General features: G+C 39.4%; 2 protein-coding genes across 2 annotated transcripts; both read right to left on the bottom strand.

Annotated features, from left to right (window-relative positions):
* Positions 1 to 5,330: 5,330 nt before the first annotated feature.
* Positions 5,331 to 9,127, bottom strand: LOC145496429 (uncharacterized). The gene is made up of 6 exons (XM_081476082.1): positions 8,864 to 9,127; positions 8,471 to 8,554; positions 8,066 to 8,224; positions 7,662 to 7,763; positions 7,106 to 7,253; positions 5,331 to 5,918 (listed from the first exon to the last, which is right to left on the bottom strand). The coding sequence occupies exons 1-4, from the start codon at positions 8,864 to 8,866 to the stop codon at positions 7,662 to 7,664; spliced, it is 348 nt and encodes a 115-aa protein (XP_081332208.1). The 5' UTR covers positions 8,867 to 9,127; the 3' UTR covers positions 5,331 to 5,918; positions 7,106 to 7,253.
* Positions 9,128 to 14,169: 5,042 nt separating this feature from the next.
* Positions 14,170 to 21,937, bottom strand: LOC145497442 (uncharacterized). The gene is made up of 6 exons (XM_081477246.1): positions 19,723 to 21,937; positions 19,345 to 19,428; positions 18,710 to 18,868; positions 18,249 to 18,350; positions 17,697 to 17,844; positions 14,170 to 17,115 (listed from the first exon to the last, which is right to left on the bottom strand). The coding sequence occupies exons 1-6, from the start codon at positions 19,723 to 19,725 to the stop codon at positions 16,997 to 16,999; spliced, it is 615 nt and encodes a 204-aa protein (XP_081333372.1). The 5' UTR covers positions 19,726 to 21,937; the 3' UTR covers positions 14,170 to 16,996.
* Positions 21,938 to 22,809: the final 872 nt, after the last annotated feature.

Raw genomic sequence — 22,809 nt, 5'->3', positions numbered from 1 at the left:
TGATTGTTGCATTTTTAAATTCCTCCAGCATAGTGTGGATGGAAAACGTTTGACGCACTTTCAGAGTGAAACCTCCGTTTCAAATTCGGCCCCCGGGGTAGTGTGGACGGGGCCTAAAATGACCGTGATAGCTCCCCCCATCTGATTTGTTGTAAGTAGTTTCAGTATGTGCGCAATGTTGTGATTGCTTAAGGAAGTGCTGTACATAATTCTTGCGGTCATGTTTGGTCAGTTTGTAAAAAATAATTAAAATCAAAATGTCGCGCGCTGCTAACAAAAAAATTGAGCCACGTAGATAGACGTATCCGAAGGAGTGCTTTTATAGTTTGGCCACGTTCTGTGCACGTTATTTGGTGTTAAGCCTCCGCCAAATTTTACCTTCATAAACAACTGATTGAGATCCTGGACAGCTCTATCTATGTCTATTTCGCTTCCTCGTTGATTTTTTACAAAATTTCCCAGAAAGCTTGGTACGCTGCATATTTACAACCGGCTGTGATTGCTGAAGGAAGTGCTGGTTGTAGGTCTTCAGATGTAGCTCAGTTAAATAAAACAGAGACTTTAAAAAATATATCATGCGTTGTTGAAAAATCGCCCCGTAGTTACTGTTTTCACTTGAATTAAAAATAAATTTAAGCTCTATTGGGGACCATTTCATTTCATGCGTTAGTAGGCTGTTACCTGCCGGAAATAAGTTAAGCTAAGCGTAACACACTTTCAATTCTTCTCACTGTTACTCTGGTCTGAACTGAGCCGTTCATTTTACATTGACCTATTTGTCTGTATAAAATTAATATAGTGCCTTTTCTCTTCTCTTCCTTTGTTTCTGTTAACTCGCGTTACACAAGTAAGTAGCAAGCGCGAAGCTCGCAGAGTTTTCTCTCTTTTTCCAAATTCTTTTAGAGGAGGATACATTTCGTCCCCGGGAATTCGCCCAATTGCTGAAGCTTGCTTTAAAGTCGCAGCATATTTTACAGTCAATGACTGTTAGTTGCACAATCTGTCGTAGACAGATAAATAATTTATGTAACTTAATTTGTGCCCATTCTTTTCAGCCCTTATGGTTATTTTGGGCAGGCAGTACTCTATACTAATTTAATGTTTATTGTAATTATTTTATAAACTGTGAGTACAAATAAATGGTTGTTGTTGCTGCAAGCAGTCTCTCTTCCTCGAAAATCCGTGGGGAAGAACAGCGTGAGAACGTGACTGTGAGCGTGACATGCGAGTGGCGATGCCGCGAGCCGGTAGTAGCGCGGGCGTCGGAAGACGAGCGAAAAGAGAGACTGCACTGGTTTCATGCAACGTTTTGGATGCCCGGCACTATGGTGACGGAGTAATTCTATTGGTCGGTCTACGAAGTTATGACGTACATCTGTCAGTAGCGTTTATAAGTCACATGCACATGCAGCACACGCCAAAACTCTGTTGTATAAATGTTTGTCTCCTACGGTTTGTGACATTTGCTGCTCTATTTTGAATTTCGAGTTTGCGACCTTTATATCAGTTTGATGCTTCACACTTGTTTTTGAAGGACTGTGGTATTAGGAGGACTTTAAAGTAGAGTAGAGCCGTTTGACCGAGCAGTATGAACATTTTCGAGAGCTTATTTGCCTGCTTTCAGCTGCAATCTGTCAAACCATTCATCACATCTTACCAGATGTAGCTTCGATAGATAGGCGATAGATTTAGACACCGGACTGTCATATTCAAAACAGAGCGGAGGTGTCATTGATGCGACTTGTCAAAGTAGCATCCAAGTCGTTGTCGGAAACAGGTGCAGTCTCTCTTTTCACCCGTCTTCCGACGCCCGCGCCACCAGCGGCTCGCGGCATCGCCGCTCGCACTTAACACTCACAGTCACGTTCGCAGCTTCCTTGTTTTGCGTTCTTTCCCGCGGATTTTGGAGGAAAAGATAGACTGCTCCCAGTCTAAATCTGTCGTAAAATAATTGAAGCACATGCCTAATGCTATCACGTCTGAAGGAAGTGCTGATTATACGCCTTGAAGTCCGGTTGGTGTATTAGTTAAAACATAGTACACCGATCATCTCATAGCTTTGCTTACGAGAAAGACGACATTGTAAGGCTTAGCTCATCACAAATGCGAGATAACGACATATGCGCAACAACATAAACATAACGACATAAGAAGCAAGATATGTCGTTACGTATATGTTCCGGCAGTGTGAACATGCTGAAATATTGTCAGAATTGAGCGGCAAAAGCTTTGGAGTACAATCACTAACAGTCTTAGGCCCCATTTATATGGTCTCGGGTACCCGGGACAACCTTCCCCCTGAGTTACCCTGGCCGAGGTACCTTTTAGCTTATTTCCCTGCAAAATTCAACCAACCGTTTACATTAGGATCGCGAACCCGTCTCGGAGGGGGCGAAACAACTCGGGTGGGCGAGTTGTCTCGCCTCGGCAGGTAGGGTAACTCTGGCAAGCGGGACAATTTTTCTTCATTTAAACGCTTTGGCTCCCGTTACCGGGACAACTCTCTGCGTGGCGAGTGTCACGTAATGCCTAGATTTTGGATTTATAGCAGAAATTCGCATCAAAGAAGTGAAAATTAACTCGGCAAAACCCACTGTGATCGAATGACCGAGGGAACCTCAAAGAAAGAGAGATATTTGCACATTCAATATGGGTTATGAATAATCACGCAGGGTCAACTTTGGCTCGGCCTACACGGACTACGTTTTCACCTATAAACGATCGCTAAAGCTGCCTCGGAGGTAGGGTTATTTCGGGTACCCGAGACCATATAACTAGGGTAGAGGGGTGACCAAATTAACGGTCTATATATTGGGCTCAGTCAAAAAGAACAAGATTCTTTATAGAGCACAAGTTTTAATTGCACTAATTGTACCAGTGAATTTATTTCATTTCTTCATCATTTAATTTGCACCATATATCACGATCCAGTTTTATTAGAGCACTATTATACTGTACAACTTGCAACTTCTGAACTTAAGAGTGCTGAAAATTAATTCATTGAATATAATGAAAAAATCTGTTCTTCTGAAAAATTAATTATGTCTTAGCGATTAGATCAATACAGCCTTTGCGAGTAAACTACAGCGGATACATTGCTCCAGAAAAACGTTGAACGTTTCAAAAAGTGCTCAAAATAAGAGAAGGTGTTCCCCGAAAAAAAATGTGCTTTCAAACGGCAAAAACAAATTTCTAAGAATTTACTTGTTCTATATTGACCACCACGGAAGAAAAGCTTCAAACTTTCGAAAATTGAAAATCCCAATAGTTCCTAAAAATTTCCTTCGCGAAAAAAAAAACGTAAATCTTATTTAAGTGGTCATGCGCTTAGCTATGCAAGCACTAAGCTTAGCTAGTTTACAGGGATGCCACTGAAGCAAATTAAGGGAAACAAATATTTAAACAAAGGAAACAAATATTGCAAAAAAAAAATTTTTAAAGGTTAACGTTTAAATCATCTTAACTATAAAACGATTTAAGCAACAGAACACTTTTTTAGCAGGAAATATTTCTCAAGAATACGCGCGAATCTAAAACGTCACAACCGTGTTTACATGCTCTCATCTAAGCACACACTATCGACCAATCAGGGCGCACGTAGTAGCTCAGTTATTTTATAAAAGTTCATTTTTAGGGGTGGCGGATGGTAAATGCGACACTCTGCCAGACGACGAGACCAGCGTTTTTCTTCGCGAGTCCGAGACATTTTAATTTCTTCAGTTGCGAGACCGAGTCTTCAAAGTGTTTTTAATGCGAGCTCGAGACGTTCAGGTTCTAAGGAGTTCAGATGTCATTTAACTTTATATATATATATATATATATATATATATATATATATATATATATATATATATATAAACAAATCGGTACTTCGCGACTTTCTTAGCCTTGAAAAAATTGAGACTGCGAGACGCACATAACCGCTAAAAAACGATACTGCGAGACCCGTGAAATTCGCCGAAAATTTTGCGAAGTTTTTAAAGGACCATTCGCCACCCCTATTTTTCCGTTTTTAAAACCGTTTTTAAAAATTTCTTTGGCGCATGAAGAAAATACACTTGTTTCAAAATTTAATCCTGCGTGAAGGGCCGAGGGTCCTTGAGTGTCACAACTTCTTTTATCCATTCCGGAGAACCTGAATGGAATCGTGACTAAGAACAATTGATCACTTTCATTTATTAAAATACACTCGTCCATAAACTTTCTTTAAACTCGAATTTTTGCCTTTGTGTCCTCCTCTAGGCGACGCCAATCGTAACTTCTATGTCAGAGCTAGTGTATTTCTTAACCCTACAAACGCGTCTAGGACCGGTGCATTTTCCAGAGCTGACTTGAACTTCTGATCTGTACTGCTGCATCACGCTTAGACGGCGCCCCTTGCGGCTTCGCCGCTCGCCTCTTCTCGTTCGTCAGCGTTTCTTTCCTCGCCGATCTTGGAGGAAACAAGGGACTGCTCGCAATCTACGTTACGTTATTTTGGGTAAAGCTCGTTCATAGTTCTTGCTTGGCGCGATATGTAGTAACGCAACCATCGGATATTCCCCTGTTGCACGGCAAGGATCTTAAGGAGAAGACTAAAACCTGACCTTAGTGACGGGAGAAAAGTCGCGGTGCGCAAGAATTCGGTGTTATTTTCCTGAAACGGTTTCTCAACTGTTAAGTTGTAAACAGACTGCGAGAGGTTTGTCATCAGTGTTTCCTCTTTTCTCAGTTAGATAAAGGTAAAGTCTGCAGACGTGAAAAGCGGCCCATCAGGCTGCAGCTTATCCCGTTATCTCTAGCATGAAGTGACTGGGAGTATTTCTACTTCCCCACCCCCCCCCCCCCGGGATGGAATGCAAGTCCATTGCAGGGTTACCCCCAGCATCAAATTCGCCGGTACCCATTTATACACCTGGGTCTGGAGAGACAATGTGAGAGTAAATTAAAGTGTCTTGCCCATGAACGTACACAACACAATGTCCCCGGCCAGGGTTCCATCCAGAGACGAGCGCACTACTTCTCTCAGTACGAATATTTATGATTTTCGCTTCACGTTTAATTCGGCGAAGTTCTTCACCGTTTCAGAGTTTCGTCAGTTAGACTAACCAAAAAAGATTGTTTAACACGGTAACTTCAACAGAAATTATTGGCAGATTTTAGAAGTAAATATACTAGAAGCAAATTGCCTTCTATTCTGAAACTCTCAGCTTAGACTTTACTGAAAAATACGCGGAAATTAAACTCTATAACTCTCAAAAGCGCGGGAATTTTTCGGATTACTCTCGATAGATATAAATGCTCAACTCAGACAGAAATATATTTTTCGTCAGAAAGTACACGTTTCTCAATTAAGAGCACAAGTGACTTTTATTTGTTTCATTTCTTGAATTAATTGTTGTTTAATTCGCACCTATACATTTTGCAATAGCATTATTGAATTACTTTCCTACACAGTCTCACACTTTTCTGCGAAATTTAACCAAGTTTTTTTATCCTGAAATCATTTTTTTCTACCAGGAGCCCTGTTTCTACAAATCAATAGCATCTTAGCCAATTGATCTGGTCTGAAATTGTTGCAAAGATTTGACAGTCTAAAAAAACAGACTTTCTCTTGCTGTTTCATAGTATAAACTACATAGTCTACAGGTCTCAATGCCGCATGCAATGTACTTTTAGAAGTTCTTTCACTTTTAAATCAGCTCTTCCAAATCAAAAATTTTTAATCAAAGCAGCAAAATATGATAGTCACTAGCATCTGGATATTTTTATTTCTCTCTATAACACGGCGGGCTTTGCAGAATCTTGCTATTTTCCGTAGCCGCAGGAATGCCACACACATTTATAGTGGCAACGATATATCCACCGTGACCTCCAACCAATCCAGTGCCAATGACAATAGCGGTAGCAATAATAATGGCAAGGCCAACGCTTTACACCTGCAAAGTAAGTAAATAAGCCACTCAGTAAGCCAATCGGTCCGTCACCCAGCCAAACAATCAGTCAGATAGTCATTGAGTGAGTGAATGAGCGAGCGAGTGAGTGAGTGAGTAATAAAAACAGGATATCTTTTTTGCGCCAGGCTTACTCTCCAAAGGGAGGTATTGGTCTAGTTACAGTAAAGGTTTCAACGTTAACTAATAGCAAAAGAAAATAATATTTACCATATCGGTATACTTTTAATGGGGAAACTCATAGTGCTAATTACTTTTGTGAACTTAGAATCTCGAGTGAGTGAGTGAGTGAGTGAGTGAGTGAGTGAGTGAGTGAGTGAGTGAGTGAGTGAGTGAGTGAGTGAGTGAGTGAGTGAGTGAGTGAGGGAGGGAGTGAGTGAGTGAGGGAGGGAGGGAGGGAGGGAGGGAGTGATTCAGTCAGTCAGTCATATAGTTAGTCAGTCTGTCTGTCTGTCTCTCTGTCTCTCTGTCTGTCTGTCAGTCCGGTCAGTCAGCCAACAAGAGAAAAGAAAGAAAAAATATTAAAAATTAGGTAAATTTATGATATATGGTTCACATATCTACTCAAAAATAGGCTATTGACAGTTAAGCGTAATTCCAACATAATTAATTTGCAAATGGAACGGCATGACATAAAACAAGCCACTGAGCACTTAGTGTCTAGATAGATGAGAACGAGTCAGATCTTCTCTCGGCAAGAACCGGCCGGTCGAGCGTTCCTTCGGTTGACGAAAAGTGAAACTATGATATCCTCAATTTCCAAGTCCTACCCCGTATTGGAGTGTCTCTCTTGGTTGGTAATTAACAATTCCGTATTAAGACTTTTTAGGAACTTTTGATGACTGAGTTAGGAATGTCCAACAACATTAATGACCAGGTTAGGAGTAAGTTCGAATGCTACTCATGTTAAAGTCATAATGCCTTCTGGAGCACAAAAACTGAGTGAACTTGAATGACCTAGATATCAAGGAGTTTAAATTTGTCGAAAACGTACTGTTTTACTTTTTCGACCATTTGCTCTTCACGATTTTGGCATCAAGATTTCCCAAACTTTTGGGTGAATAAGACTAGGAATAATACTAACTGAACGGCAGTAAGAATTTTCTTTTTTAAGTATCCTATATAAGCGGCACACTTTTGATTATAATAACAGTATGAGGTATAATACTAACGTCGAGTTGTGCTCTTCTTGACGCGATAAATGGGCAGCTTTGCACACATAGAGGCCATTTCATCACCCAGGAACGAGCGATCACTGACGGTCGAAACAACATCGTACTCCTCGTCTGTCCCATTCCTTGCCGTTAAAGTGCCGCTTTGCTGTAAAGTATGACAAGAGCAGCTTGAATGAACCAGAAATGCTTATATTTTAGACAAATTAAGCACATTCAGCTCAAAATCGATCAACACCCTGCCAAACGTCTCAAGTTGGAAGAAGGCCTGATTGATAAAGGAGAGGTCTCCTTGGATTTCCTTTCCCAAGTATTATTTTAAAAAATAAAATAAGAAAATGAGGAGGTTCAAACTAATACTGGGCTCCTTTAGTTGGGGTGAACAAAAGCTTATCCAACGATTTTTAAATCCCTTCGTCAAAAAGTTTGACCTTATGGAAGCTACCAATTAAAAAACAGTATCAAATTCCATTTCATCGCACGTGCATCCAGGTGAAGCCTATTGCAGAATTATGTACACAATGAAATAAAAACAAATCTCACTGAATTGAATTACCTAGTCCAGTAACTTGATGAGCATCTCAGGCTTTGGCACGTCCCCAGTGGACTCAATCAGGAAACAGGCTTTTGCAGCGGAAAGTCGCTGCATGGTTAAGTTCTGAAAGAAAGATAGGCAATCACGTTACGATATCATGACTTATATTTAGAGTCAGAGAGAAAACAGTAAATAAAACGAATTGGCGTGACTCTAACCGAAGAATAAAAACTGGCGGATGAGCTAAGCGATTGATCATGAGGGATTCCCGAAATTAATGATTAAATGAGTGAAAAAGACTTCTGACACTAAAAGGGCTGCAGTAATTCCTGTCTAGTTCAATATTTAGGAATGCCGATCAGGATTTATCCTGTTGAAAAATTTAAAGCCAGTGAATCATGCAATCGCTACACATTGTATTTTACCTTTTCAAAGTCGTAAACTACTTTGACTTCTCCTGCGTTCCCCGAGCTCGCCTTTGAGACACTCACGGTCTCTGTTTGTTTCTCAGTGTCGACTTTAATCTCTTCATCAATCTCTTTATCCCCATCTTTAATTTTCACATTGTACTTTGACTCGGTATCCTGTTAAGTCAAGAAAACATCAATTTATAAATAATTATTGCGCAGTAAAGGGTTTATTGAGTTATTGACATCTTTCCAAATCACATTGACCTCTACATTTCCACTCTTTCTTTTAAACTCGACTGATCAACGCAACGAAATCTTCGCAGTTTAATGAATTGCTTTACAACATTTGGAATATGGAACTCATGAAATGATGGTTAACGTGCAACTGTTAACACTAAATCAAAGCAATTTAATTTGTACCTTTTTCTCTTCACATTTACAGACAGTGGTCGCAGATGTGGCAGCAACAAGGACGGCAAAACACAGAAGGAACAGTTTGAACTCCTGGTGAAATTGGAGGAAACATGATATGAATTAGATATTTTTGCTTTTCTTAAAAAGCTAACAGCGACCTCCGTGGCCTCAGAGACTGCGTAGGGAGCTTTATGATGGACATAACAAGGCATCGACTGCAGGGATCTGAGACTCACCAAAAACTAAGCAACGGATAGTTTCTATTCCGAATCTCTCTTGGTTGGTTAAAGAAAATGTTCGATGTATGTACTGCATATGACTTATTGACTGCATATGAGTTATTGTCCACGCTAGAGGCATAACTTGAAATGATTTCACATTTTGTCAAATAAAACTTACCATTTTTCTCTTGCAACAGAAAAGCGACAGTTCTTCGTTCTTCTTGTGGTAGAGGACTTGAACCTTTCTCCAATGAGAATGGATGCAAATTCATAAGCGAACCTTTTTTATACTATTTGACGGCTGTCGAATATTTCCTCATAGTTAACTTGATATCAAAGATGTTCACGGTATTATACACCTGATTGAATTCGTATTCGTCTTAGCACTAGCTCGACCGCGCATGCCAGTATTAACACTTGCTCTACTGCGCATGACCAACAACCATTATTCGATTGCAGTTTCTCAGCCTCATCCCATCCTGTCCCTCAAAAGGATTCTTATGACAGCAAAATTTGACGTCAGTTTTAAAGGACTGCACAGATCCTGGCAAAGGCTATACGTTTTATTCTCTTCAAAGACTCACACTAAGCCAGTCGGATTTCTTGCAGCGCGGGCCAGTTCAAATTATAGAAAATTAGAATGTTTGAATTTTAAAATACATCATACGTGGCCTCAAGACCTATAATCAGCACTTCCTTTAGCCGTAATAGTATTGCGCATGTGTTTCAATTATTTAGAACAGATTACATCATTAACCGTCCCAAAATCAGATGATGATTAATGCCATTTTTGGCATATTGGTTGTAAAATATACGTTGGGATTTTAAAGCAAGCTCGTTGGGCAAAATGTAGCCTTCCCTAAATGGATTTGGAAAAAGAGAGAAAAAACTCGCAAGCTTCATGCCTACCACTATTTCATGCAACGTGCAAAAATACAAAGATGAGCGAAATCGGAATCCTGAATCCTAGAATTTGATTTTATTTTTTCAGCTTCTATTGTAACATTGACCTCGTAATAGTATTAGCAATTCTTTTAATGCGCATGTCCGACAACTCTTTTACAAACCCGTCCTATCCGTCAGCCATCACAGTATTGCGCATATGCTGAAACTATTTCTGACAGATCCGAAAAGTTTCCATAAAGAGCATAGATAGTCCCTCTAGCGTCAGCAATTGCTAGGTTTAGAGGCGCAACTTTCGGTGGGAAGGGTGGGAGGGGGCCGGGCTCGCTAAATCTTTTCAATTTCACATTTCAATAAAGTACATTATTCACAATAAATATGGAGAAAAAACCGATAAATCTTGTTGAAAGGAATTTATGTCATGACGATACGGAAGTACATGATAATGTCTCTGTAATAATGATCATCTAACAAAATCATGTCCGTTTGGATCACCTTGTTATGTCTTTTATTTACCTTGTCTCTGTTTCAAAGAAGTCCTCTTAAGTTTGGTGTGGCTGCTTTTAAACGGCCGCTACTTTCGGGATTTACTGTCAAACATGTCATTTTATCGTTATATACAATAATTTTATAGGGTCGCTAACTTCAAGGGGCCGTTCATGTCGCCGGGAACTTTGTAGTGTTATAATGATTTCAACCCAAAACGAATCTGAAAGGAGCGAGAAAAAACCCACGAGCTTCGCGCCTTCCTGTCCGTGTAATGCGCGTTGATACTTAAAGGGATAAAGGAAAGAAAGTCAACACTTTTCGCTTTTCAATTCATTTTACGCATTCAGACTGAGTCTGTGTGGCATGAAGGTTAATAATATAATTGGGCGTGCATACAGCTCACGGTACGGTACTGACACACGTACGTACTTACGAACGCATAAAATGAAATGGACCGAGCTTGAAGAGCTTGAAAATCTAGCTTGACGTTTTGTAGATGGCTGAAACTAATTAAAGTATTAAATTAGTATGAAGAATAAGTTTAAAAATTAAGCCCTGCGTACAGAATTAATAAAACTCTATATTTCTGTGACTTGACCTTGAAATAATTTTTTCCCGTTGGCGTGACAAATTGAATCACGAGCTTGATGTTTTTGAACCTCTTGAGAGAAGGTTAATCGTTATTGGGACACTTAATAAGGGCAAAGAAGGAAGAAATTTAAATGGCCTTTATTTAGCTTTTATGTTTCTGAGGCTACAAAAAGAAGGCTACTAGGCATACATTTTGCATCTGCTGATTAATTTTTTAAAGAAGAAAACGGTAAAAGCAAGAGCTGTGCGCGATAAAAGCTTATATAACTGATTGTAAACGCATGCTCTAAATGTGTTTAACCTCATAAACGTCGCAATGGCTTTTAGATTTTAAAAGTTACGGTATAAACGAACTAAGAATCTGATTAAATATCACAAAGCCTGTATCAACAATTGAGCCTTCATCGCACGGAAGTCTATAAATTCAAGGACAAATACAGAATGTTCCCCATTTGATCCGGCCTATTTACCTCCTCTTTGTCGTCTCAAAAGCATTAAATTATTGCTCAATGTCGGTGATTTTCCAAAATGACCCTCACCTACTCTCAAGATCTCCAGCGACATCAAGCTTGTGATTTAATTTAGCACGCCAACACAGAAACATTCCTTTTATTCTGTAACAGCACTAAATTTTGAAAACTTGTACATATACATATATGTTATTTGCCGGCGAGAGGTCCGTATCGATAAAAACTTTGCCGGGTTCTTGACTGCGGCCCGAGGCCATTATTTTTATTTTTATTTTTATTTTTATTTATTTATTTATTTATTTATTTATTTTTTTGACGTTTACATAGCATACATAGTTTAAAGTAAACCAAAACCTCAAGTTTCTAGCGAGAGGATGCGAGCGGTCCATAACTCGTGATCTGTATCTTGAAAAACTGCCCGTGGTATATTAACAATCAAATTATAGGATTTAGGTTTCCCGACCACTGAGATTCTTCAGAAAAATATAACTTCTTTTATTTCGCTTGGCTTTCTATTATCGCGAGTTACATGAATTAGTGGTAGGCGTGATGCTTGCGAGATTTTCTCGCTTTGCTTCAAATCTCATTTTGGAAAGGTTAGTGATGTAATCCATCACAAATAATTGAGGCACATGCGTAATACTCTTACGCTAAAGGAAGTGCTCATTAGAGGTCTTGAGGTCGCGTTTGGTGTGTGAAAACATTATTATTTGGACTGGCGCTCGCTGCAAGAAATACTGACCAAGTGCGAGCCTTGCTGATGAAAATGACATAACGTAAAACCTTTGCCAGGGTCTATGCACCTCCTTTAATAACAACTGATGTCAAATTTGGCTGTCATAAACAACTGTTTGAGGTACAGGATAGGATGAATCCGGGAAACTGATATTGAATAGTTGTCGGGCATGCGCAGTAAGGCAAGTGCTAACACTGGCATGCGCTGTAAAGCAAGTACTAAGTATGGAGACAAAGAGGTCGATGAGGAAGTTTAAATCGACACCGAGAAACAGAGACTGCCAGTATCCCAACGACGGATTCTGGGAGCCCGGGAGGATTCAAAGTCGTATTCGACTTTAAAAGGGTAAACAAATTTTGGCAGTAACGTTTTGCTGAAGTTTTAAATGAAATTAACGCAGACTGCTTTTGAAAAGACTTTTTGAAGTGTCGGTCCCCTTCGCTTACACCAGATTCTGAGCTGATATTTTCAGAAAACACTGATAGTGCCAGTATACATCCGTCAGCAACCAGAGTATTGCGCATATGCTGGACTATTTATCACGGTCAGATAGATTTGATATCCATGTCTCATTCCCAATATTGGGTTGCCGGTTTTCTGAGGATTCTAGTCAAATCTTAATGACCGGCTTTAAACATATGATACGAATAACAATCACCACCACAGTGCAGTAAAAAGGTTCCACACTGAACTTTTTTAAAGGCTTGACGAAAGACACGATTTTAGGAGTAAATGCCTGTTTGATACCCGATGTTTTTAAAGCTAGGTTAACGACATATAAACAGATAACACTTATGGCGTTACTATGGGAGCGAACAAGGCGCAATTGGCCAACCCTAACGGCACCCAAATTAATTTGGTATTTTTCTTCCTTGTATAAAAGATGACATGAAAAACCTGTAGTTGCAAATGCGCAGTTATGCCATCGCTGAAGGAAGAGGGTCAAGTTTCGATGCGCGCGCTGTCAACATCACAGTAGTTTCAAAACATTTCAGAGTTGAAACGAAAAGAACCTATCCAGATTTTTAAAAGAAAAATAAATAAAGCCGCCATCCTGAGAAATCGCATGAAATCAGTCTCTTATGCGGTGTTGGAAGACTAGATGTTTGATACCCGATGTTTTTAATTTTAAAGCTAGATCATTAGCGTACAAACAGATATCACTTATGGCGTTACTATGGGAGCGAACAAGGGCGCAATTGGCCAACCCTAACGGAACCCACGTTAAATTGGTATTTTTCTTCCTTGTGTAAAAAGATGACATGAAAAACCTGTAGTTGGAAATGGGCAGTTATGCCATCGCTGAAGGAAGAGGCCGGTCAAGTTTTGAAGCGCGCGCTGTCAACATCACATTAGTTTCATATCATGTTAGAGCTGAAACGAAAAGAACCTGTCCAGATTTTTAAAAGAAAAATAAATAAAGGCGCCATCCTGAGAAATCGCATGAAATCAGTTTCTTATGCGGTGTCAGAAGACTGTTTTAAACGATAGATGTTTGATGCCCAATGTCTTTTAAAGCTAGATTAACGACATATAAACAGATAACACTTATGGCGTTACTATGGGAGAGAACAAGGGCGCAATTGGCCAACCCTAACGGCACCCACATTAATTTGGTATTTTTCTTCCTTGTATAAAAGATGACATGAAAAACCTATCGTTACAAACGCGCAGTTATGCCATCGCTGAAGGAAGAGGGTCAAGTTTCGAAGCGTGCGCTGTTAACATCACGGTAGCTTCATAACATTTTAGAGTTGAAACGTAAAGAACCTGTCCAGATTTTTAAAAGAAAAATAAATAAAGACGCCATCCTGAGAAATCGCATGAAATTCTCTTACGCGGTGTCGGAAGACTGTTTTAAACGATAGATATTTCTTAATTCAAGAAAAAACTATAGAGTTTGTCAATAAATACAGGGCTTATTTTTCTATTTATCTTCTCTTTGTAGTCTCAAAGATAAACATTACGGTTAAATAAATTAAATCCTATTTTCTTCCACCTCTGGCTCCGATGAAAAAAGCTCTATTTTGTTTTAACTCCCCCGAAGTTCACAATGAAACATCAAGTTCATGACTCCTTTAATTTGCAAACGTGAAAATTGTTTGAACGTTTTAGAAAAGGTACACAACTCTTTTGTACCCCGTTTAGTGTTTACGCAGCAACTAACTTTTAAACTGTATTTATATCTTTTACGTGCACTTCGACGAGTTTTGGTCTTCCGAAAATGTCGCGGAATATATTAATCCGCAAATATCTACGTAAAACTAATCTTTTTGGCCTGAGATGGAATGCTGCACAAAATTGGACAGACGTATACGATCGAGGTTGGCGGTTTTTTGACCCTCGGTAGATCGTTTTGGGGATAATCACGTTTCTCTCAACGAGCTTGTTCAATTTATGCCTGAGGCCCCCTCCACACTACGCCGAAGAAATTTGAAAATTAAACGCAGCCATATTTCTCCGGTTAGGCCTTCCTTCCACACTTATCAGTCACGAAAAAGACTTTCGAAAACGCTCTTCAAACCGGAGGAATTTGAAAACGCCGGCTTTGCGTTCTCTGAGTGAGGACGGAAAACATTTGGCAAACGAACTGCTTTCGAAAACAATGAAATTATATACGATAATCACGATGTTTCCTGCCCAAGTTTTACACAAATACAAATGCAAAATGACCGGTGATTGTTGCATTTTTAAATTCCTCCAGAATAGTGTGGATGGAAAACGTTTGACGCACTTTCAGAGTGAAACCTCGCCGCTCGCACTTAACGCTCACAATCACGCTCGCAGCTTCCTTGTTTTGCGTTCTTTCCCACGGATTTTGGAGGAAAAGATAGACTGCTCGCAGTCTAAATCTGTCGTAAAATAATTGAAGCACATGCCTAATGCTATCACGTCTGAGGGAAGTGCTGATTATACGCCTTGAAGTCCGGCTAGTGTATTAGTTAAAACATAGTACACCGATCATCTCATAGCTTTGCTTACGAGAAAGACGACATTATATGGAGTAGCTCATCACACATGCGAGATAACGACATATGCGCAACAACATAAACATAACGACATAAGAAGGAAGATATGTCGTTACGTATATGTTCCGGCAGTGTGCACATGCTGAAATATTGTCGGAATTGAGCGGCAAAAGCTTTGGAGCACAATCACGAACACTCTTAGACCCCATCAGATATGATCTCGGGTACCCGGGACAACCTTCCCCCCCGAGTTACCCTGGCCGAGGCATCTTTTAGCTTATTTCTCTGCAAAATTCAACCAACCGTTTACATTAGGATCGTGAACCGTCTCGGAGGGGGCGAAACAACTCGGGTGGGCGAGTTGTCTCGCCTCGGCAGGTAGGGTAACTCTGCCAAGGGGGACAATTTTTCTTCATTTTAACGCTTTGGCTCCCGTTACCGGAACAACTCTCTGCGTGGCGAGTGTCACGTAATGCCTAGATTTTGGATTTAAAGCAGAAATTCGTATCAAAGAAGTGAAAATTAACTCGGCAAAACCCACTGTGATCGAATGACTGAGGGAACCTCAAAGAAAGAGAGATATTTGCACATTCAATATGGGTTATGAATAATCACGCAGGGTCAACTTTGGCTCGGCCTACACGGACTACGTTTTCACATATAAACGTTCGTTAAAGCAGCCTCGGAGGTAGGGTTATCTCGGGTACCCGAGACCATATAACTAGGGTAGAGTGGTGACCAAATTAACAGTCTATATATTGGGCTCAGTCAGAAAGAACAAGATTCTTTGTAGAGCACAAGTTTTAATTGCACTAATTGTACCAGTGAATTTATTTCATTTCTTCATCATTTAATTCGCACCATATCATGATTCAGTTTTATTATAGCACTGTTATACTGTACAGCTTCCAACTTCTGAACTTAAGAATGCTGAACATTAATTAATTGATAACAATCAAAAAATCTGTTTTTCTGAAAAATTAATTACGTCTTAGCGATTAGATCAATACAGCCTTTGCGAGTAAACTACAGCGGATACATTGCTCCATAAAAACGTTGAACGTTTCAAAAAGTGCTCAAAATAAGAGAAGGTGTTCCCCGAAAAAAAATGTGCTTTCAAACGGCAAAAACAAATTTCTAAGAATTTACTTGTTCTATATTGACCACCACGGAAGAAAAGCTTCAAACTTTCGAAAATTGAAAATCCCAATAGTTCCTAAAAATTTCCTTCGCGAAAAAAAAAACGTAAATCTTATTTAAGTGGTCATGCGCTTAGCTATGCAAGCACTAAGCTTAGCTAGTTTACAGGGATGCCACTGAAACAAATTAAGGGAAACAAATATTTAAACAAAGGAAACAAATATTGCAAAAAAAAAAAAAGATCTTTTAAAGGTTAACGTTTAAATCATCTTAACAATAAAACGATTTAAGCAACAGAACACTTTTTCAGTGTTTACATATTAGCGTTACCTAAACACGAGGGGGCTTGGAGAAGTCGAGCCAGTTATGCAAACTCGAGACGCAGTCGAGGGTTTGCATAGCTTTGGAGAATACTTCCAACCGTCTTTACATACTCTCATCTAAACACACGCTATCGACCAATAAGGACGCACGTAGTAGCTCAGTTTATTTTATAAAAGTTCATTCAAGTTTTTAGGGGTGGCGGATGGTAAATGCGACACTTTGCGAGACGACGAGACTAGCGTTTTTCTCCGCGAGTCCGAGACATTTTGATTTCTTCAGTTGCGAGACCGAGTTTTCAAAGTGTTTTTAATGCGAGCTCGAGACGTTCAGGTGCTAAGAAGTTCAGATGTCATATAAAACCATCATAAAAAGATAATATGATAGTCTGAGACAACCTGATCTACATTTCACTTAAGTTGGTATCTCTCCTTCTATTTCCTCCTCTCTTACTAACAACTCCAGCAGCACACATCGTAGCAACAAAGGTTTAGAAGCAAGGCAGCAGTAACAAACGGGATGGTAATAAAACTATATAACAATAAAAACACCGTGGTATAAACTTAATCAACAAAGTTCATTTTAAATCAGCTTTACAATTTAACATTTATAGAATCATTCAAAAAAAGGGAATATGATACAGTCACTGGCATGGCAACCTGATCTTTTTACTCAAATATCCTATGCCTGTTTTAGTAACAGACCCATCGCCGGTACCATCTGTATCTGCAACAACGGTAACAACCGGGGTAGCACCAGTAACAATAGCGGTAGGAATAATATCTATAGCGGCATAGATGACGCTTCATGCCTACAAAGATAAGTAAGGACAATGTCATTAGGAAGAACCATTACTTTTTCAGGCGGGCGGTGAAGACTTAAAGACAAATTTTGTATCATACCAGCCACGGTATTGATGAAAGTGCCTCTCTGACGAAGCTAAAAGCGTGTTAAAAATGCTGTGTTGAGATTTTGAATTGTTTAGATTTAAAAGCAATTTTCACTGATTGACTTAAAGACCGCCCAACATTGTTAATGGCCATGTTAGCGTGGGAGCAGGGACGATGTCTGAGATTGAGTTCTCTATAACACAGAACTTTTAAATATACTGTGTCACTTTCCCTTGCGTATCTCACTGAAATAAACTAGATATCAGACCGAGAGCTCAATTCCTAGTTGCAGACAAACTTTTCCTCGGTTATCTCTGCCGCGTTTTTGTCATTCCTTTCTGGTTTCATTTCTTTAACATTTAGCTTAGGATTTCCGGCAGTATCAGTTTTAAACTGAAACTCTCGAGTCTCAACTGAGGACTTAACTTAGAAATTGCCTTTTTATCCTAAGCTTGTATTTGACTACATCTGATTAACTAATAACTAGATAGCAAACACTTACGCAACGGTTGAGCCTTCTTGACGCGATAAATGGGCAGTTTAGCACACATTTCAGCCATTTCATCACTAAGGATCGAGCGGTCAGTGACGGTCGAAACAACATCAAATTCACTGTCAGACACGTTCTTTGGCGTTGAGGAGGAACTATCCTGTAAAGAATAACAAGAACAACTTCAACTAGGCGAATCTTTATTTTAGCCCAGTGGCTATGCCTAACGTCAAACCCGCAAAAGTTTTGTATCTAGACAAGTGGAAAGGGAGCTGGGTCATACAAGAGAGTACGCCGCTAAACCTTCCCCCTCCCCCCGTGCAGAATTTTTTTGTTAGCTCGAAAGTGAGCTAGGCTGAGCCAACCTGTGGTACATTTTATCAGTTGGGAGTAATTGAGGTCTGTAACGGAAAATCTCAAATTTCGGTCGTTAGCTATCGTTAGCCAAGGTAAATACAGCAAGACCAAAGATTGCGATTTTCTAGTAAAACCGAACAAATGGTCTGTACGGTAAGTCACATAATAATTGAATTAATCAGTGGGAAGCAACCTCACTTTCATTACCTCGTCAAGCACCTTGAGCAGCTCATCAGGTTTAGGCGTATCGTCAGTGGAGTCACTCAGAAAACAAGCTTTTGCAGCAGACAGTCGATGCATGGTTAAGTTCTACAAGAAAAATACACGATGTTGTTACAAAAATGATGCCTCCCGTTCACTGACTGGTGTGCCTGGGGGTAAATGGTGCTTGGGTACTTGGAATACCCAGCGTCTAAACGCAACACTATTTTTTGTCGTTTGCTAGACAACAGTGTTTGGCACCAGGTGTGAACACAGCCTGAGATATCGTTGAAGTGACTAATTAACTCAATGACGAAAACATCTACAAAACATGTACACAGTTAAATTCGAAACAATTTCCTTGCTAGCTCCCATACGTTCATTTAGGAATACTGACTCTATCCCGTTAAAAAGTAGCGAATTACGAAATCACACCTTCTTTCTCCCGTTGTAAATTTCAATTTTACCTTTTTAAAGTCGACGACAACCTTGACTTCCCCTGCGTTCCCCGAGTTCGTCTTTGGAATACTCAAGGTCTCCGTTTGTTTCTCAGTGTCGATTTCGACTTCCTCATTAATCTCTTCATTTCCATCCTTAATTTTCACATTGTACTTGGACACGGTGTCCTACAAGCCAAAGACACATTTTAACTTTACAGTCTAAATAACTGTTTTATAAATTATGTAAGTAACAGATCCGTGCGTAACAATGACGCAAGGCTGATTACTGCGTGGAAAACTTGACGTTATAACGACATCCTAGAGTCCAGACTGAAAGCAAAAAATTGCAACCGTGGACAGCTGTTCGGACCTGGTTGGTTCTCGTCAGTACGGGATAGGAGCAAAAACTAGAGCAACTAACTTGAGGGCAGGTTTTCTACTAAATGCAATGGGTAACAACGTCAGATGAAACTCAAATACTACTGGAATGTTTCATGTCAGTTGAAATCCTCTCTGCTTTGAAGTTAAGTTACTCTTGGGCTTAACTGGACCCGCCTTATGCTACACCTGGCGGGGAAACTTTATATGAAAATTACTGAACATATAGCAATTTTATGGAGAATATTAAATTTAAGGAAATCACTCTTATTTGTCGCATTTACCTTTTTGTCTTCACATTTACAGACAGTCGCTGCAGATGTGGCAGCAACAAAGACGGCAAAACACAGAACGAACACTTTGAACTCCTAGTGAAAGGAAAACATTAAATGTAATAGATATGTGTGCTTTTGCTTAAAAAATAAAGCCAACAGCGACCAACGTGTCCTTAGAGACTGCATAGGGGACGTTGTAAGGCACGTAGGAAGGCTTCCATTGTAGGGAACTAAGAGGAGCGAAAAACTAACCAACCCGCTGTTTCTAGTCCGAATCTCTCTAGGTTGGTTATTGAGGCTGTTAGATGTGTGTACTTCATATGGCTATGACTTATTCTCCTCGCTAAAGGCACTGATAATTAAAAAAATTTGTCAAGTAAAACTTACCATTTTTTTCTTGCAACAGAAAAGCGACAGTTCTTCGTTCTTCTTATGGCAGAGGACTTGAACCTTTCTCCACTGAGAATGGATGCAGATTCACAAGCGAACGTTTTTTATACTGTTTGACGGCTCTCAAAAGTTTCCTGATAGTTAACTTGATATCAAGGATGTATGTGGTATTTGACATCAGTCCTGATTTATCCTTGTTTCAGATCTTCTAATGTAACGACTTTGACCTGGTATTAGTATTAGCACTTGCTTTACTGCGCATGTCAATATTAGCACTTACTTTACTGCACATGCCAGTGTCAGCACTTGTTTTACTGCACGTGCCAGTATTAGCCCTTGCTTTACTGCACATGCTAGTATTAGCCCTTGCTTCACAGCGCATGCCCGACAACTATTATTCAATGGTAATTCCCCGGACTCGTCCTATCCTCTACCTCTAACAGTTGTTTATGAGAGCGAAATTCGACATCAGTTTTTATTAAAGGAGTTGCATAGATCCCATGCAAGGCCGACACTTGGTCAGTATTTCTTGCGGCGCGCGCTAGTTCAAATAATAATGTTTTTACACAAAACGTGACCTCAAGACGTCTAATCAGCACTTCCTTTAGCCGTAATAGTATTACGCATGTGCCTCAATTATTCGCGACGGATTACATCACTAACCGTTCCAAAATCAGATTTGAAGCAAAGCGAGTAGATCTCGCAAGCTTCACGCCTGCCACTAATTCATGAACGCGCGATAATACAAAGCCGAGCGAAATAAAAGAAATTATATTTTTCTGAAGAATCTTAGTGGTCGGGGAATCCTGAATCTTATAATTTGATTGCTAATATACGCCAGGCAGTTTGTCAAGATACAGACCCCGAGTTATATACCGCTCGCATCCCCTCTTTAGAAATTTGAGGTTTTGGTTCACTTTAAACTATGTATGCTATGTAAATGCCAAAAGAAATGGCCTCGTGTCGCAGTCAAGAACCCGTCAGAGTTTTTATCGATACGGATCTTCCGCCGGCAAATAACATGTGTATATGTACAGGTTTTCAGAATTTAGTGCTGTGTACAGAATAAGCGCAATGTTTCTGTGTTGGCGTGGTAAATTAAATCACAAGCTTGATGCTTTTGGAGATCTTGAGAGTCATACATGTATTGGACCAAAGATGGAGGAATTGGAAAATCACCGACATTGAGCAATAATTTAATGCTTTTGAGACGACAAAGAGCAGATAAATTGGCCGGATCGAATGGGGAACATTCTGCAAAAAAGGAACTCTGTCAGTGCAGGGTAGATTTAAAGACTTCCGTGCGATGACGGCGAAAAAAATCGTTTTTTTGTACTTCAAAACAACTTTTCGCGATACAATTCCTCCTAGCGACTAGCAATGTTTGCCCCCTGACGATCCCCAGACACAAACATGGGTATCCGATTACTGGCAAATCATTCATCGTTGATAGAGGCTCTGTAATATTTAATCAGATTCTTGTGTCGTTTTTAAGTTTTAAACTCTAAAAGCCTTTCCGACGTTTATGAGGTTAAACACATTTAGAGCGTGACTTTACAGCAATCAATTATATACGCTGTTATCGCGCGCAGCCCTTGCTTTTATCGTTTTCTTCTGTAAAAAGTTAATCAACAGATACGAAATGTATGCCTAGTGGCCTTCAGTTTTGTAGCCTCAGAAACGTAATGGCTAAATAAGGGCCATTTAAATTTCTTCCTTCTTTGCCCTTATATATTAAGTGTTCCGATAACGATTAACCGTCTCTCAAGAGGGTCAAACACGTCAAGCTCGTGTTTCAATTTGTCGCGCCAACGGGAAAAAAATGTTTCAAAGTCAAGTCACAGAAACATACAGTGTTATTCTGTACGCATCGCTTAATTTTAAAACTTATTCTTCACACTTATTTAGTACGTATGGGTTATTGACCAAGTGTGAGGTCAAGATGGCTGGATATTGGCCAAGTTCTTTTTTTGCCAAAAAAAAGAAATTCGTGGCATAATTGTAAAGGACAAAGAAATTAAACTTAGCCAATATGCAGATGACACGACCCTTATTTTAGACGGCTCCGAAGAATCCTTTCTAGAATCTTTGAAGATAATAGACTATTTCGGTGATATATCCGGCCTCAGACTTAACAGCAAAAAGACAGAAGCTTTGTGGATCGGTGCAAGTGCGGATTGGGATTTAAAACTTTTTCCTGAAAAGGACTTCAAATGGCCAAAAAAAAAAAAAAAGTCAGAGCGTTACGGGTATGGTTGTCAACAGACCCTGTGTAGCTATATCTTTGAATTACAAAGATAAAATAGAAAAAATTAAATCGATTCTGGGATGCTGGAAACTTCGCAGACTTGGCCTTTTAGGTAAAATTACTGTTTTAAAAAGCCTCATAGCTTCACAACTGGTATCTATTTTTTTCTCCTCTTCTGAACAAATCACACAGCAATAAAGGAGATAAATGTAATGTTTTACAACTTCTTATGGAATGACAAAGGCGACAAAATAAAAAGAAAGGTAATGATTAATGATTACTCAGAAGGGGGACTTAAAATGATTGATATAACTTCCTTTAATAGATCTCTCAAAGCCACATGGATAAAGAAGTATCTAGATAAGGAAAACTGTGGAAGCTGGAAAAGATTTTTTGACTCAGAACTTGAAAAATATGGAGGTGAAGTAACACTAACTGGAAATCTAAACATAAAAGACAGTCGTAACATTATTAAAGTATCAGATCCTTTTTCCAAAGAAATTCTTGAAATCTGGTCAGAAGCCAATTATCAAGAAAAGATTGTATCAGATTATCACTTTCGGTCATCGCCCTTATGGTATAATTCACTTATAAGAGTTGGGAATAGACCAGTGTTTTTTAAAGAATGTTTCCTCAAAGGAATAACAAAAGTAGAACATTTAATGGATGACTCCAGAAAGTTTCTCTCGCTCACTGCTTTCCAAACTATATATAACCTGACAGCCCGACCTTTAACCTTTCTTGGAATCATTTCTTCAATAAAACTTCTTCAAAGATATATACCCCATAACATCAGAACTTCTATTAAACATGAAAGTTTCTTGTCAAAATTCTTA

This window comes from Orbicella franksi, chromosome 9 (genome assembly GCF_964199315.1).
Source record: "Orbicella franksi chromosome 9, jaOrbFran1.1, whole genome shotgun sequence".
NCBI classification, from domain to species: Eukaryota; Metazoa; Cnidaria; class Anthozoa; order Scleractinia; family Merulinidae; genus Orbicella; species Orbicella franksi.
The sequence above is the reverse complement of the archived record's forward strand: the minus strand, read 5'-3'. Positions and strand labels throughout refer to the sequence as shown.

Excerpts from the sequence above, each read along its gene's own strand:
- LOC145496429 (XM_081476082.1), bottom strand. Across the intron at positions 8,225-8,470 it reads GTAAATGTGAAGAGAAAAAG|GATACCGAGTCAAAGTACAA; the intron begins GTACAAATTAAA and ends TTGACTTAACAG. Across the intron at positions 7,764-8,065 it reads TAGTTTACGACTTTGAAAAG|AACTTAACCATGCAGCGACT; the intron begins GTAAAATACAAT and ends TCTTTCTTTCAG.
- LOC145497442 (XM_081477246.1), bottom strand. Across the intron at positions 18,351-18,709 it reads TTGTCGTCGACTTTAAAAAG|AACTTAACCATGCATCGACT; the intron begins GTAAAATTGAAA and ends TTTTTCTTGTAG. Across the intron at positions 17,116-17,696 it reads CAAGAAGGCTCAACCGTTGC|GCATGAAGCGTCATCTATGC; the intron begins GTAAGTGTTTGC and ends TTATCTTTGTAG.